The 15,840-nt window shown below is 41.6% G+C and overlaps 1 protein-coding gene across 3 annotated transcripts in view; it reads right to left on the bottom strand.

Annotated features, from left to right (window-relative positions):
• Positions 1-1,716: 1,716 nt before the first annotated feature.
• Positions 1,717-15,840, bottom strand: part of fam49al (family with sequence similarity 49 member A, like) — a 34,246-nt gene continuing 20,122 nt past the window's right edge. For all 3 annotated transcript variants that reach the window (XM_035183091.2, XM_035183093.2, XM_035183092.2), the window contains 9 exons: positions 12,635-12,756; positions 11,210-11,315; positions 8,004-8,140; positions 7,797-7,874; positions 7,410-7,526; positions 6,090-6,169; positions 5,585-5,711; positions 3,811-3,881; positions 1,717-3,718 (listed from right to left, as the gene is read on the bottom strand). In XM_035183091.2, the coding sequence (XP_035038982.1) occupies positions 3,655-3,718; positions 3,811-3,881; positions 5,585-5,711; positions 6,090-6,169; positions 7,410-7,526; positions 7,797-7,874; positions 8,004-8,140; positions 11,210-11,315; positions 12,635-12,756 (902 nt within the window). In that variant the 3' untranslated portion in view covers positions 1,717-3,654. The remainder of the gene's footprint in view (positions 3,719-3,810; positions 3,882-5,584; positions 5,712-6,089; positions 6,170-7,409; positions 7,527-7,796; positions 7,875-8,003; positions 8,141-11,209; positions 11,316-12,634; positions 12,757-15,840) is intronic.

Genomic DNA, 15,840 nt, shown 5'->3' on the forward strand with positions numbered 1-15,840 from the left:
GCGGTCTTCTATAAAGTTAGCTTTTGCTGCCCCCTTGTGGTGATAAAACGGGACAGAAAAAGTATGTCCAGAGACAGGAGAACACGATGTACCATCAGAGGCTATTTCTTTTTATTTTATTTATTTATTTATTATTAATTTGTTGTGCAATAATAATAGTGACAATAATGATAATGAAAATAATAACGCCAGAGAAAGTCATATTCCCCTGAATCCACAAATCCTGCAATAAAATAATGTAATGACCTCAATGTTGTAAAACTCACGACTGTGATATAACGTGTGTTCATTTGTTACTGAATGCACATTTACTTAATGAACTCGTACTTTTTAATTTACTAATGATACTTGGACTGCGATGCCTTGTAATGGTAAATGGTTTTCTGTATTTATGTAGCACTTTTATAGTCTTGTCGTCCACTCAAAGTGATTTACAGTACAAGCTGCATTGACCCATTCACACATATTCATGCAGCACTTCTATACACAGCTTTTCTTTTTATTACACACTATTAATACATTGTACACAGCTGTTAGAGGCAAGCTGGAGTTCAGTATCTTGTTTATTTCCGAATGCAGACTTGGATGTAGAGGGAATCGAACCACCGACCCTCTGCTCAGTGGACGACCCTCTACCCCCCCACAACCGCTCTTATTGTTACGCCTCTCTAGTTCCTGTGTTTTTGTGGGCACCTATTTTTAAAAGTATACATAGTTTTCTTTTATTTATTATCGTAATACACAACCAAGGCAACATTATTTTTATTGCACGTTTCAACAAGGTAATTCAAAGTGATTTACATTAAACTATAAGCAACAAAAAAGTAGCATTAAAAAAGAAATAATACATAGAAAATCAAGTGTCCCTTAACCTTTATGTTTGCCTGTGAACTCTTGCGCTACATTACCATGTCTACTTGTGACCGCTCATCACAAGCTGCACTATGAGCAGTTTTCTATATTTTTATTATTTAATCAGAATAATGTTGTTTTATTCATCGCTAACTCTTTTTTGCTTTGAGGATGTAAGTTTTTGCTTGTTTTATACAAACAAATATCTCAGGCTTGAAAAACACGAGCCATTCATGTAGAAGACACACTGTCAAATATGAAAGACGACATGTTTCAAGGGCTTTTGGCGATAAGAGCTGACGCCAGTGTTGATGTGCTGTAGACAAATATGTGATCTACGCAGTGGGATCTATATGTTTTTATCCTGCCTCCTACCTGCTTTTCCACCCCACACTCCTGGGTAAAGGACATTATTTGTGTGGTTGGCAGTGTGTCGCTCTTCAGTGTGTCGCTCTTCATTTTTAGGACATTCACTGTTACAATATTAATGGTAATTACAACAGATTTGAACAATTACTAACATTAGCCTTCTAACTAACATTTTGCTTCGGATGTAACTGAGCTGGAGCCACCATGGTCCTCCATCACACTAATGACAACTCCTCCACTTTTTAAGAGCCCTCCATGGCAGAGTGCCTGATGATTTCTGTGTCTCTGGTCGCTCCCCATTTCCAAATGCAGCCCCCATGCAGCCCCCACCCCCTCTCTCGATTTAAAATCGCCAACAAGTTCACGAGGAATGCTGAGCTGTAGATCAGGGAACAGAAGCAAGAAAGTTTGTTCTTTAAATGAAAACCACCCAACAGAATTAATCACCATGTGTGACTGCAGAGGGCGCTGTTGCTCAGTAAAATTCTCATAGTGTTGCTTTAAATGTTGGTTTAATGCTAAACATAACAGCTGAATGAATAATAAAGAGACGTTTATAAACGGCTATAGATACACAACATCGGTGGTTAATGTAATAAATGACAAGTTTATTGTTGCACAAAATGTACAAAATAACAAGCAAATGGACAGCCCCCCACCCCTCAGCGTCCCTCTGGTTCTTTCGCCATAATGAAGCTGAAGTTCTGAAACCTATGACTACGGCAAGTCCGATGGTCCAAGCCAAACGCATGGTAATTCTGAGAGACAACACATACCCAATTTCAGCATCACTGAACAATTAAAAATGAATAAAAACACCTTATTTACACATTTCTGTCAGAACTTTTACAACATGCCATCTATATATTTATACAGAATATGCTTGTGCACATACCCCTGTATAGAAAATATATTATAAGATCAAATGAAATTAGACTAAGGGCTATAGACATCCAAAGTACAGCACTTCATTTTTAATCTCCCTTTGAGTCTTTTTTATTCTCCTTTTTTGATTTCCCCACTTATTCAACAACTTCATCGACCTTGTACGAAACAAAAGAACTCTAGTTGTATGCAGATGTGTGTCGTGTTTTTCCTCGAGGACCCGCGCTGACCATGGAGATGCCCGTTGAGAAAAAGCCTCACATATTTACACGGTGAACACTCCGATATCTCTCCTGAAAGGCATGTGTGCGAATTTGAGCACCACCTTCTGATTTGTGTAATTTCAAATCTCTAATGATGATGATGATGATCTGTGATGTTTTTTCCTTTTTTTTTTTTTTTTACAAGACTCCATCCCCCTCTCAACCCCACCTCCTCGAACTTGGCGTGATGATGTATTTCGAGCGTGAACCAGTCAGCTTTGGCACTGGGTGAAGAAGTACATGTGCTAGAATGACTTAAATGGATCCTACTCAGATTTGTCCCAGTTTGTGCACTAAGATGAAACCGCAGAAAAGCTGAGAGCTCATCTGCTGATATTAGAACATGAGTTTCTACATATTAATGCAAACAGGAGGATGAAGAAACCCTTTGTTTTCCTGCCAAGTGAGATCTAACAAGCTCAGACTGTGATATCTAAACCACATTAGCACCATGGAGAGAAAGAGAGAGGGTGAACAATGTTCAAGTAAAGCCAGAGGACTCATGAGATGTTTTGTGCCGGAACATGTACAGCGTTAAGGGCGATGGGTTATTTTTGTGCCAAGGGGAAAGAAACGCATGGAGGGATCGATCGGGTGGGCAGAGGGGGTGATGGGTAACAGGGAACAAAATGAAAGCGTCCTAAAAACATGTGTGCCTCCTCTCCTTCAGCTGCACCGATGTAGAAAAGAAATGAAAACTGGTGGAAGCAAATCTCCGGAGTCGTGTCTCCATCATATTGCCTCACTGGGTGGAGATCGGTGCAGCTGAAGGAGGCCGAGCCGTGCCGGCAAATCTGAGCGTGCGAGGGGGGGGGCCGTGGGGAAAGTCTGCGGGGACCAGATTTCAGGGGGCGGGGAAAGGAGATGGCGTTGTTTTCAAAGTGTGTGCAAAAATACTTGTCAGACTACCGTTGGAACAGGAACCCTTTTTTTTTGTACATTATCACTTAACTTCAAGTTCTGACCTTAAATTTTTTTCCAATATAGCTTCTTCTTTAAACTACCTATTTTTCATCTGCTGCTTGTGTTTCACTTGTTTTAATATATATCTATATTTTCTTTTCTGGCTTTTTTTCTCTTTTCTTACTTTACAAAATGAGAGACAGAATGATGGACAGCTGACAATATATATAATTACTTTCCTCTTCCTATTATCATCAGGTTGCTTTGTTCATTGTAAACAAACAGGTTCATCAGCCACTGGTGTTTGCTTCCTCCTCCTCTTCTTCTTCCTCCTCCTCCAAGTGCACTCCTTCCCTCTCTTCCTCGCTCTCTCCTCCTCTGCTCATTGCAGGAGGGCCCTGATTTGTTTGGAGGTGCTGTCATCATTTAGATGCCGTGTTGTATACCTGCAGAAGGAGGTGAAAAAGAGAGACGGGGTGAAATCAGGAAGCTTTTTTACAAATCCCAGTGCGTTACATTTCTGTCACATTATACCCACCTCAGTGCGTTCAGAAGTCCCTCCACACTGTTGGACGGTTGCTCTTTCAGCACCTTGATGCAGCCCTTCATCTGCCGTGCACAGAGACAACACAGGGAGTTAGAGAAAGGTCAGCAGCCTCACATCCACCTCATCTCCTGCTGCTGCTGCTGCTGCTGCAGCCAAACCCACACTCGGAAACAAGCAATCTACACAACCAATGTAATGTGGAACATGTCTTATACAGACTTTATAAGGTTATGTGGTTCATAACCTCTGTGACTTATGACTGTGTAAACTTCTACCTTTGTGTGGACAGGAGTTGTGAGAAATTGAATCAAAGAGCGATTTTCAAGGAGGTGATTTCACCGAAGTTTATTTGTCTGCAAGATTAGACAAAAACTACTTGATGCATTTCCATGAAACTTGGGACCTGAAGTATGAGAGAGTCATACAATGTTGACGCAGATTTACTGTGAGACGTTTTTTGACATCTTCACCTCAGCTGTGGAACTCTCTGTCAAGAGATCTCAGATGGGCAAACTCAGCATCTTTTTTGAAATCTCTCTTAAGACTAACAATTACTATGACTATTTTTATGGTTGGAACTATTTATAATAATGTATCTTGTTGTGTTTTATGTTGTGGATTTTATTACTTGCATCTGTTTTATTGTAAAGCACTTTGTAACTTTTTTTTGAAAGTTATCATTAATTTCCCAGGGAATACTTCATGGATCTTGATGAAAAGAATCAGGCATATTTATAGAACTGATGTATATGAGTGTGTGTAATGTGGTGCAGCTGGATTGAATTTAAGGAGACTGTTGGGCCTGAGGTTGTCAGGGCAAACTGACTCAGGATTTTTAAAGCTTGAGAAGGTGAATTTATTTGTGTTTTCCCCTAAAGAAACAATATATTCAATCATCTTCTGACTCCTTTTTGGATCTCGTCCCACCGGGTTATACCAATGTATCAATAATAATAATGTATATAATGCATCAAACAGCATTTCAGTATAATTTGAAAACCCAAACATCTGCACAGAAGCTAAGCAGACTAAGAAAATCCTTTTGTTGGCTTAGCAGATTCTAAAAGCAGAACAAGGCAGCTCAGCTGACTGTAAAGTCGGATCATCTCGCACCACACTGTGATGGACTATTGGAAAGAAATTAATTAATGATAAAAACACATCGTGAAAGCAACTTCATCAAAATCAGTTTAGAACCAATTCATGCTTGACTGGGAAATAATGTTTTTAATAAAAGTTACATATTAGCTTAATTTAAAAATGATCAAATGTTTTATCAACAGACCCAGAAGTATGTTTAAAGAATAGCAAACTTAGTCCTGAGACTTTGTTACCTCCGCCAAGGAGTTCATGTTTTGGTCTGCGTTTGTTTGTATGCAGAACTACGCAAAAACTACTAAACTGATTTCCATGAAAGTATGTGGAGGGGTGGAGCATGACTAGATGAAGAACCCATAACATTTTGGTCCTGAACCAGGATTTTTTAAGTTTCCTTTGCCATTGAGAGATAGGTTGTCTTAAGAAAATTTCGTTGATTTCTCAAAGAATAATTCATGGATCTTGATGTTAAAAGCAGGCACAGATATTCATGAGTGTGTGCAATTTGATTTCGATCCAAATAAAAAGTCGGGCTTGGCGGAGGTATCGGCTCTCTTTCTGCTCTTCTAGTGTTTTTTATAGTTGTATTTATAAGGAGATGTTTAACAGTGTTGGTACAGTGCATGAACAAGACACCTGCGATCATTGATTATTTGTGTTTACTCACATCAATTTTGGAGGTCTTGGCAAAAGCTCCGACAGGGTGAACGTGATCATAGAGGATGATGACACCCACCATCACCCTCATACAGAACAGCATGGTGTCTGTGTTGGTGAACCGACAGCGGTACTCCCTGAGACACACACACACACACACGAAGACACAAAGTGTGGAGGAGAAATGAGAAACACAATGCAACCAGAGAACAAGCTGAGTAAAAATAGCTGCTATTGTTAAAAGCACTTAGTGATGGCCTCGCCAAGTTGCTGCTGACGTGTTCACATGGAGAAATCTAGTGTGAAAGGATTTTCAATCTAGTGTGAAGGACGGGGTCCATCTCTTTATTTAGTGAATCAGTGTTGAATCGGTGTCTGAAACTTGAGAGGGCATCTTTTGTCTTCACTTTGAAAGGACTTGTTAATTACGACTCTTGACCTTTGGAGAAAATGATGTGGAGAAAAAGAGATGGATGAGATGGATGGAAAGAATGGATGGTGTGGAAAGTACTCACGGAGTCTCCAGCATGACACGACACACACAGGCCATGGTGCTCAGACAGTCTGTGGTGTCCTCTATGGGCAAGGTCTTATTCTGAAGGTTAGGGAGAAAAAAAATAGGGAATTAGCACAAATCAAAAAAGCCTTTCTATCTTTAATGTTCCGTCACTGAGAATGTCCATCACTTACGTCAGTACCACGCCATGACCACTAGGTGGAGACAAAGCTCACCTGCAGAGGTCAGTAACAGCACCAGGACATGAGAGTGACTTTGCTAAAAGGCAATCATGAACAGCATGTCCTCTACATTTTGCATGAGTTCCAAAAGTATTTCTCAAACATCAAAACCATCAGAATGCACTGAGGTGTAAAGCCAGGTTCAGACTGCTGCCTCCACACTAAAATACTGTTGTGACAGCAGGGGGAAGTAGAAGTTTTCACTCTACGGTGCAATACTTGAGTTGAGGACTTGCCACGGAATAAACTGACTAAACACTATAATACATGATACATCCATGCCGCTGAGAAAGGTGCAAATAATAATGTAGCATATCTGTTAATAGCAAACTATTTGCACTCGTCAAACTCTCTTGGCGTTTGTTACAGGATGTCTCGGCACTGACCCGGACTGCGCAAACGGTAAACGTGATCAATAAAGATATAATATTGCAATATCCTGGGTATTTTCAACAGCACCAACTCAGCTGGAGTTTTATTTATCAGGACAGATTCAAAACTCAAAATATTATTCACTAATGGTGCCATATTACACCCAACAGCAACTGCTTCAACGACTGTATTTGAAGATAATAAGTAATATAGAACAAATTAGAACATCTACATCAAAGACAACAACTGAACTGAGGTATAGGGTATACCAGGGTATAATGAGAGGCCCCACCCATCTACCCCAAACATGCTACATTGTTGTTCAATCATCATTCTAGACATTAGTGATCAGTCCCCAATTAATGTTTGATTCCACTACACATTGTGTTTTTGCATTACTGTGCAGATTTCTGGGCATGTTTGATAAACTCCACATCAAACCTGTGGATCTAAATTCTGCCAAATGGTGAAGTATTATCTTTAAGCAGCAGTGGAATGTAATAAGAAAGTTAATTTAGCTGATAATACTTAAATACTTAACATTTCCTGTGTTCTAAGTGTTCTCCCTTGTGGCACTGTTACTTTGAATTAGGTTAATAATTCTTCTGAATCACTTTGATTAGATCTTTGCATCACGCTTACTTTCTGTGACATTATTAAAAGCTTTAGGAGCTAAATCTGGACAGTTTTGACTTAAAACACCAGCGGGCGTTCGTCTAACTCACCTCTGAAACAAACTTGGTGGTGGCGTTGCTCAGAGTCTTCAGCATTGGCGTCGCTTCGGCGTAGAACAGGGACATCCGATTGGCCATCTCATTGTTTACCTCGTTCTCGGCTTCCAGCTGTGAGCCAATGGAAAAACGGATATGGATATCAAAACTAATGTTATCCGGTTGGTTAAATACAGAGTGTAATGATGGAGCTAATTTGCGTAACTTGAATGACAAATGAAATATTGACTGTACATGTCTTTGGGTTGTTGGGAGGAACAGAGACACCTCCTCTGGAGTCATGAATGATTAAAGAGAGAAAGTGAAGCCACGCTGCTTTGACTCAACACTTCATCATATGCAACACAAACAGCCTGATGCGTATTTTCTGCGCGGCCTCACCTGCTGGTTGTTCAGCCTGTTCCTGCTGATGGTCCTCCTGTAGTAGCTGAAGTCATTCTGAATGGCAGGGTTTGTCATCTGTGTGGTGAGAGAAGAGGTGGTTTATGTTTTCACGGATCCATTTAAAGAATCTATTGATTCTACTGTCAGTGCAGTGAAGGTCAGACAGAGAGGGCTGTAATTAGAGCAGAAATCGTTCCCCTTCACCTTTAGTTCATCAAAGCTGAGCGTAAAGTGAAGGATCTCCGCGAACTGTTTGGCCAGGGCCTGCTCTCTCTCCAGGTGCTGCATGGGAGCGTAGGGCGGGCTCGTCAGCGCCTCCAGCAGGCTCCGCAGGGCGTTCTCTGCAAACACATTCCGACATTATTATAAAATCCAGCCGCACAAGCTGGAATCTGCATGTCCTACTGTTGCTACACAGGAGTGTTAACTGTCATGTTCCGGCTGCTGTAATTGTCTCTAATCTGGCCTGGATCAAAAGTCTCCTCCATGTCAACAGCTTGAAAAACAAAATGCAGCAGCAGCAGCAGTGGTGACACTATCAGGAGGAGTTTAACTGGAAGAAACAGATGAATTCACTTCACCTCCTCATTAATACCTGTTGGGCTTTTCTTTCCACTCAGCACTTTGAAAGCACAGTGGGATCTGGCTTCAGGCAGAATGATTGACCTTTGGACACCTAATTGAAAACAGGGTTGAGGTTTGTAAGACCGAGCCCTTGTGAGCTGACATTTGAGATGACCAGAAGTTTAGCATGAGAGCTGGCATAGCTCTACAGATGATAGCGTTGGTCTGTCGGTTTGCTGTTCTATCACTTTTGTCCAGACATCAGGATTAATCCTAAGGATGTTAGTGATTCCCTTAAAATGGTCTGTTTATATTTAGTGCTTTTCTAGTCATGATGATCACTCTAAGCACCATTCACCCATTCACACCCACATTCATATAGTGCATCTATGTGCACACACTATACAGCTGTCAGGGCCTATCTAGGGTTCAGTGTCTTGCCCAAGGACACTTCGGCGGAATGAAGGAGCCGCGGATCAAACCACTGACTTTCTTGTTGCTCTACCTCCTCAGCCATAGCTGCCTGGTTTAGCACTGCTCCCATATAAAACTGTTAAACTAGAAGGATTGAAATTAATGCATCATAACAACAAGCATGAGCTTTTATTTTTTTTATTTCATGTATTCTTCCTGCCTGTTCAAACCTGGCACCTACATTGCCCACAATGCAACTTGACCACCATCAGTTCAGTTGAAGATATATAATGTAGTCTATAATAATAATGTAGCCTCAAGCCACCAGCCCTGATCATGGACTGAGGAAGGAGCTACAAAGGTCTGATAAGGTCACTTTTGTTTAACTCCACACCCGCAGATTATTTTTCTCCCTTTCAGACTCGTATTGTCTCTGCCAACCTACTTTAGGGATTTCCCTCTGGAGCCACAAAGGCCTTTCTATTTTTAATTCCCAAATATGCAGCATTACCCCCAAACTGCTGTGAACAGACTTTGTATTGAGAAATGTATTGAAGAAAATGTAATTAAATTCCTGGAGTTTCCTTTTGTTTATTTATAAATTTTAATTTAGCACCGTCATCAGGCCCAAATTGTAGTTTCAGTCATAGTTTAATATTATGGCTTGTGCCTGAAGAACTACTGACTCTGCTTAGCCTCAGCAGTACTTTGTCTTTAGTGCTAATTAGCAAGTGCTAACACATTCAATTAGGAACGTGAACATGGCAAACACTGTTCCTAATAAAAATGCTAATATTGTCATTGAGCAGCGAGCATCTTAGCAATTTAGGTCAATGCACTGCAGTGACTATAACAAAAACTTCAGAGAGCTACATAATATGCAGCTGCTGTGACTCTTACTCTGAAGTTGTCTTCTTGCAGAACTCGCTTTCTTAGTTTCAGTGTCTCACAGAGCTGTGAACATGGCTGTGAACTCTGTGTCCTGTTATGACTGTGCTGAGCCCAGAGAGTTTGACCTTTTCTAAGGTTCTGCACTTCAGCTGCACTCTTTTTGCCCTCATGACCACAGGCGTTAACAATAAATTTCACTCTACGAGACAAACTAAATGAAGTAAATGTTCGTGTTGCACCACAGAGATCACATCATCATACAGCCTGAGCCTTGTGACCACTGTATCTGTGACCATACGTATCCCCTGTGTCACATATGCTACAGCCTTTTTCCCTTTGCTTTGTAGCCTCTAACAAATCAGACACCATCCAGAGCTGGGCGTCAGAGGCCGAGTGTAGTATTCATGCCTCAGAAGAGCAGTCTCCAGAGGCTCCATCCGTTCCTCGGCATTAAAAATGCATACGGTCCTTCTATAAATACAGCACACAAGTGTTTCATGTGAAGGGCCTGGACTGAAACCCCACTCCCTCTCCTGCTGTTTGCACAGAGGGTACAGTCCCTACACCGAGCACTGATTCCTGAGGGTACATACTGACAGTCTGCAGCTGTTTGTTTACTGTGCACGTGAACCCTTAACCTCTCATTTGCCCATTTTGGTCAAACACATAAATCAAAAAAATCTGGTTCAGAAACTAGAGGCAAAAACAGAAGGGATGATCAAGTCAGGTCTTGAAGATTCCCAAGGAGGAGATGTCCACAAGATATCTGTTGAACTGTATCTCATATACATTAGCACTGGTACATTATCATCAATTATTAGTCAGCTCTCGCTGTATGGTAAGCTGAGAACACCATGTCCATGAGATCCAAGTGTTATTGGAAGGCAGAGCAGAGGCGGCAGCCCAACTCTATTTCTCTGCACACATTTCTCTCTCTCTCTATATACTCTGTCTCTCTTTCTGTACCACTGTTTCCGTAGCAACGGCTGCCTGGCTGCTGGGTCAGGATGCTGCAGAGATGGCTGAGAGGACATCATAGTGTGTGTGTGTGTTTGTGTGTGTGCGTTTGCGTGTGGGTGTTAAGGAATGCTGCTGTATGTAAAATCACAGTGGTGGTAGAGGATCTGTGTTCATTACAGCTTGTAATGATTAAATACCTGTTTTCATTAGTATGAAATGAACCTTCGTAAGGTTCAGTGGATGTGCGATGCGTTCACTGACTCTCTCTTTTACTTGTATATGTCAGTGTTATGTACAGTGCATGTCACACATCTCACATCCTGTAACTGTTACCAATTACTTGTCAAAACAGTAGATAGTGATTCGAGTGGTGAACATGTTAGGCAACCTTTACATCTTTACACCTTGTTTCTTTGATAACCGACTGGCTGACGGCTAATAGCCTTTCTAAATTTAGTCCTCGGCTTTAACTGTTTCCAGCTATAATATCAGCTCCTATTGGACGTCCAATATGCCCACCAGAGATTGTGTTACATCACCAGTAACTTCTCTATATGTGTATGTGTAAAAGCCATGCTCACCCAGTCGGAGGGAGAACTCGTAGAACCTCTTCAGCTTGGCCACCAGGGGGCAGACTGCGTTCCAGGCCTTCTCCTGCAGAGCAAGGTCACCTGGGTTCTGGATGGCCTGCAGAAACACAGATGTTACTTTGCAAAAATGTTTTAAAATCTCGCCATCTCTTTTTTTTCCGCCTCGCCCCTTCTTAAAGAGCATTTTCTCTTCATTCAAGTTTAACGACACTTCTATACTGAAGTGATTTCAGTTGGGGTCTCATAGCATCTTGCCATTTACCAGTTTTACAAGGTTATGTTTACCACTGACGAGCAATCCACTACAGGTACACACTCACAAAAAAGATGTGGTTGAATATAATATAATAATAATACTAATAATACTACTACTAATAATAATAATAATGATAATATCTTTATATCTCACTTCCTAAAAGTAGTAAAAGTAACAATGAAAAACACAAAATGTGAGACAGAAATCTAAGCGTGACCTCCCAATACAATAATAAATACTAGAATTAGGTAAAGTCAGGGAATCTGGTATGATAAAAGTAGGTTTTAAGCTTTGATGTAAAGGCTGCTACAGACTCCGACAAAAGGCTCTAATTACAAAAGCTCTGTTCCAGCAAGGTTTTGACAAAAAGTGCCTGGAACTTTTAGTTTCAGGAACTAGGGACAGGAAACTAAAGGTTCCTGCAGACCACAGTTCGCCTGTGTTTCCACAGCGTTCTAAAGACTAGAGGAGATTAGCAAATTAGCCTGCTGATGTATGAACAACTGACGGCAACAACAAGTTGTTCCACTCATCAGTCATCCAAGTCATCAGTCCGTCTATCATGAAATAAATGTATACACAGTTACAGGCTTTTTCAATTGTTTAGCGCTGCAAGCCCCCCCCCGAAGGGTCCTTATCCAAAAGTATCACCTGCAAGATTCCCCCTGAACTTAATTTAGACCTTGGTCCCTGTGGCGGAAACAAAGAGTTCCTGCAACAGTTCCTATAGTTCCTGGAGGATAACACTGCTGTTAAGAAACGCTTCCCGAGTCCTCGGGGTTAGGAAGCAAGGAGAGGAAACGATTCAGCACTATTTGTTAACAAGTACAGCACTGCTAAGCAATCTGCAGTGATCCTTACTGCAGAGGGAACTGAAATCTGAACGCACTATACTGTAAGTGGTGGTCAGGATCAGCACAGCAGCTTTCTAATGGACAATATTTCTGTGTCCACCGTAACACCACCACTAAAACAACATATTGCATGGAATGTTTGTAGGGAAAAAAAAAATACTTTCACACATTTCTGTCATTTCCTATATTTAGTGCCCACTGCGTGGTGCATGACGTTCGGGCAACGTGAATCACACACAAGTGTTATTTTTCTGTGCATTCGCCACTTGAGTGAAGCTCAGCACTTATTGACTGCTTGGTGCTCACTTCTCGTATCTCCTGGCCCGCGCCATTGTAGGACTGCAGCTCGGCCAGGATCCCGTGAGCCTCCTCCAGCACAGCGCTGACCTGGTTCCACACGGCTGTCTCTGCCTCCGTGGGCTGGGCATCTGGGAGGAAGGACGGAAGGAAAATACAGAGGGAACGAAAGAGGAACAGAGCGGGAAAGGGAGGGAAGTGAAAGTGTGATGTGGAAATGGTGATATTGACGGGAGGGGGTAGAGAGGAGGGAAGAGGGAAAGATGGCGGGGAGGGCAGTGATGGCGGAAATGAGAAGGGGGGAAAAATGCGAGAAGGTGGTTAATGATGAAGGAAGAGGTGAAAAGATAATATCCTAGAGGGCCAGATAAAAACCTGAGATAAGTGATGACTCAGTACATGGCTGCAATAAAAATGAAACAAACCTAGAAGAAATTGCTGCATTTCATAGTGTTAGCGGATGTCGCAGCTGTACATGTCCAGGTCAAAGATCTGGATGAATGATCTAATTTATCAGTTACATCAAGAGACCTACAAGTCACACTCTGTCACACAGTGAGGTTTGATTACAGCGCGTGATCCCGGAATAAGGACTAGAAGATAACAAGTTTCACTTTCACTTCAGGTAATCCCTTGAAAGAGGATGTGGCCACTAATAGTTTCACATTTGAATGGTTTCAGGTGGTGTAGAAGTGTCTGCACCACTTGGACAATGTGTCTGACTCCGTAATCGTCCCTAATGTCCATTCACTAGAGATTTATTCAGGCCTGGGTGGAAATAATTGTCCCATCAGATTCATGTAATAATCTTATCCATCTTTTTCTCACTTTCTATTCCCCCCTGCTCTACTATGAATGAATAGAGACACGCTTTTTTTTTTGCCCTTGAGCTTTAAATTGTGAGAAATGTTAAAACAAACAAGCAGCAGGGAGGACAACCTCTGGGCATTCTCGCTCTTTCTCTTTCTCTGTTTCGCACGTAGACACCGAGCAGTACGTGTACTGTAAACTCAGTGGGTTTTTTTGCCGTGGGACACCTCCCAGTCACAGTTGTGCGTTGTTTGCCCATGTGGTGCGTTGCATTCTTATGCAGGAGGGGCTAAGTGTGAAAAGGAGACAATTTATCAAGTGTCAGAATCATCACTGTCTTTTTCTTTCTTTTCTTTTCGAACAACACCCACACACCTCGATGTGTGAGTGGGAGTGTTCCCATGGAGTTCTCGGCATGAGGTGTAGCGGTTCTCACGTGGTACCACGTGAAGAGGTAGTAGTAATCATGGGATATTTGCTAACCCACCTGCAATAATAGGCACAGCAGGCATTACTATTAGTATTAGTAGTAATGGCTTCTCCCTAATGTGCCCCTGCATTATTCTGGTTAACAAGGAGTAGATGGCTACATGTTTTGTTTGATGGATGATAATTAAAGGAGGCTGTGGTATATTTATTTTTAAATAAATGATCATATCGGCATGTAATAAATGATGCTGTCTCAAAGAAAATAGGTCACTTTCTTGTTGAGGTTATATCTGAACTCTGGAGTTATATCTGAACTCTGGTGGTAAAGAGCTAGTCTGCATCTGTCTAAAGAACTTGTGCCAGACAGGTTTTACAGGGGTTTAGGTGCTCCATTATTTCTTGGCCGTGTGCAGAGACTCCTCACAGTTTGTCCCACAACCTCTCAGAAATGACAAGTCTCCTATGATAAAGACATGCAGCCATTTTTTAAATGTTGTTCACATTCAATAAACTAGGTGAAACGTGTTTATTTGATAGATTGAGGTGGATTTTTAAACCTTTGGACTGAGCCATGCAAGACGCACTGGTCTCACCTGAAATCTAATTGGTCCCTGAAGTGCCCCTGTCCTGTCAGAAGTCTTTATTTTCAAAAATTCTAGTTGCTAGAAATCCTATCCTCCACTGTCACGATACTGATCCCTCAGTAGGGTTTAAACATGATATAAGGTTTCTAACATTCACCCGCAAATAGCTACATGAGAACTCAGCGTGGAGGTTGAACCAAACTTTGAGCTGTGTGACAGAGGTGACAGTGTGACATGTGTCTCTGGGCTGAGAGGGAGGGCTTACAGATGGTTCGACACCGGGCAGGGAGGGACCGGAGGAGGAGGGGTGGGGGCCCAGTCTGAAACATTGCTTTTGAACACATGTGAAATCCCAGGCATAATAAATGAGGGCGAAATTCAACCAATTTGACAGCTGATGTCTGTTGCCAGGAGTAAGCCCTCCCTCTCTGTACCGTACCGTGGAGTCAGTTAAAGGAGGCGGAGGAGGCCAGCTGTTAAAGAGGGAAAGTGCTTGAGGAGGGGAAGAACATGTCGGGATAAAATGCTAAATATCTCCTTCTTAACACTTCATTTAGTCGTCTCAGAATCAGTCTTGAAATCTTCATTGGGATTTTTGCTTAAAGTCTAGAAGCAGCACTCTGTTTAGTGCCAATTAGCAAATATTAGCATGCTAACCCAATTAACGAATAGGGGGGAACATGTTTAACCACAGACTGTATATAGAGATGGGTGACATGACCCAGAAGTGAAGCCAAAGCGTCCCAATCGTCACCTGAGGGCTGGCCGCACTATTGTAATCATAATACCCTGCCTTCTCCATGTTAGCACATGGGACGTGGACCAAAACAAAGTACATGTAAAATATGATTTCTGTCATTTTAGGTAGTTCTTGTTTGTTAAAGTGTAGATTTTTCGAGTAAGTTTGGGTTTTTGGTCAAACGCATGTATATATCGACGGGATATCATATCCATCTTTGTATACAGTCTTAGATGTTAGTAAAAATATATATAGCAAAATAGCATTTTAGCTCTTTTATAACAAGCATGATTGCATGCTGACGTTAGCATTTAGCCCAAAGCAATGCTGTGCTGGGCCATAGTAGAGTCTTATAGAGGTGCTAGTGTAGCTCTTGTTAGTAAAATATCGAACCTGTTGCTTAAAGGGCAGAAGATTTCAATACTGTTGAATGACCTGTTAAGATGGACACACTGCAAAGATCAGAGTTCTCTGGGAAATGAGAAGATGGGGAAATAGAGGTGGTTGTATTCACCAACTTCTCAATCTTTCTCGCTTTCTTTCACACACATTATTTAGTGCTGCACTCGCACACACATTCTCACAGACACATTAGGTCACACAATATAGGATGAGGAGTTGAGGAGGTTGTGGGATGACGATGGACTTTTTGT

This window comes from Hippoglossus stenolepis, chromosome 17, assembly GCF_022539355.2.
Source record: "Hippoglossus stenolepis isolate QCI-W04-F060 chromosome 17, HSTE1.2, whole genome shotgun sequence".
NCBI classification, from domain to species: domain Eukaryota; kingdom Metazoa; phylum Chordata; class Actinopteri; order Pleuronectiformes; family Pleuronectidae; genus Hippoglossus; species Hippoglossus stenolepis.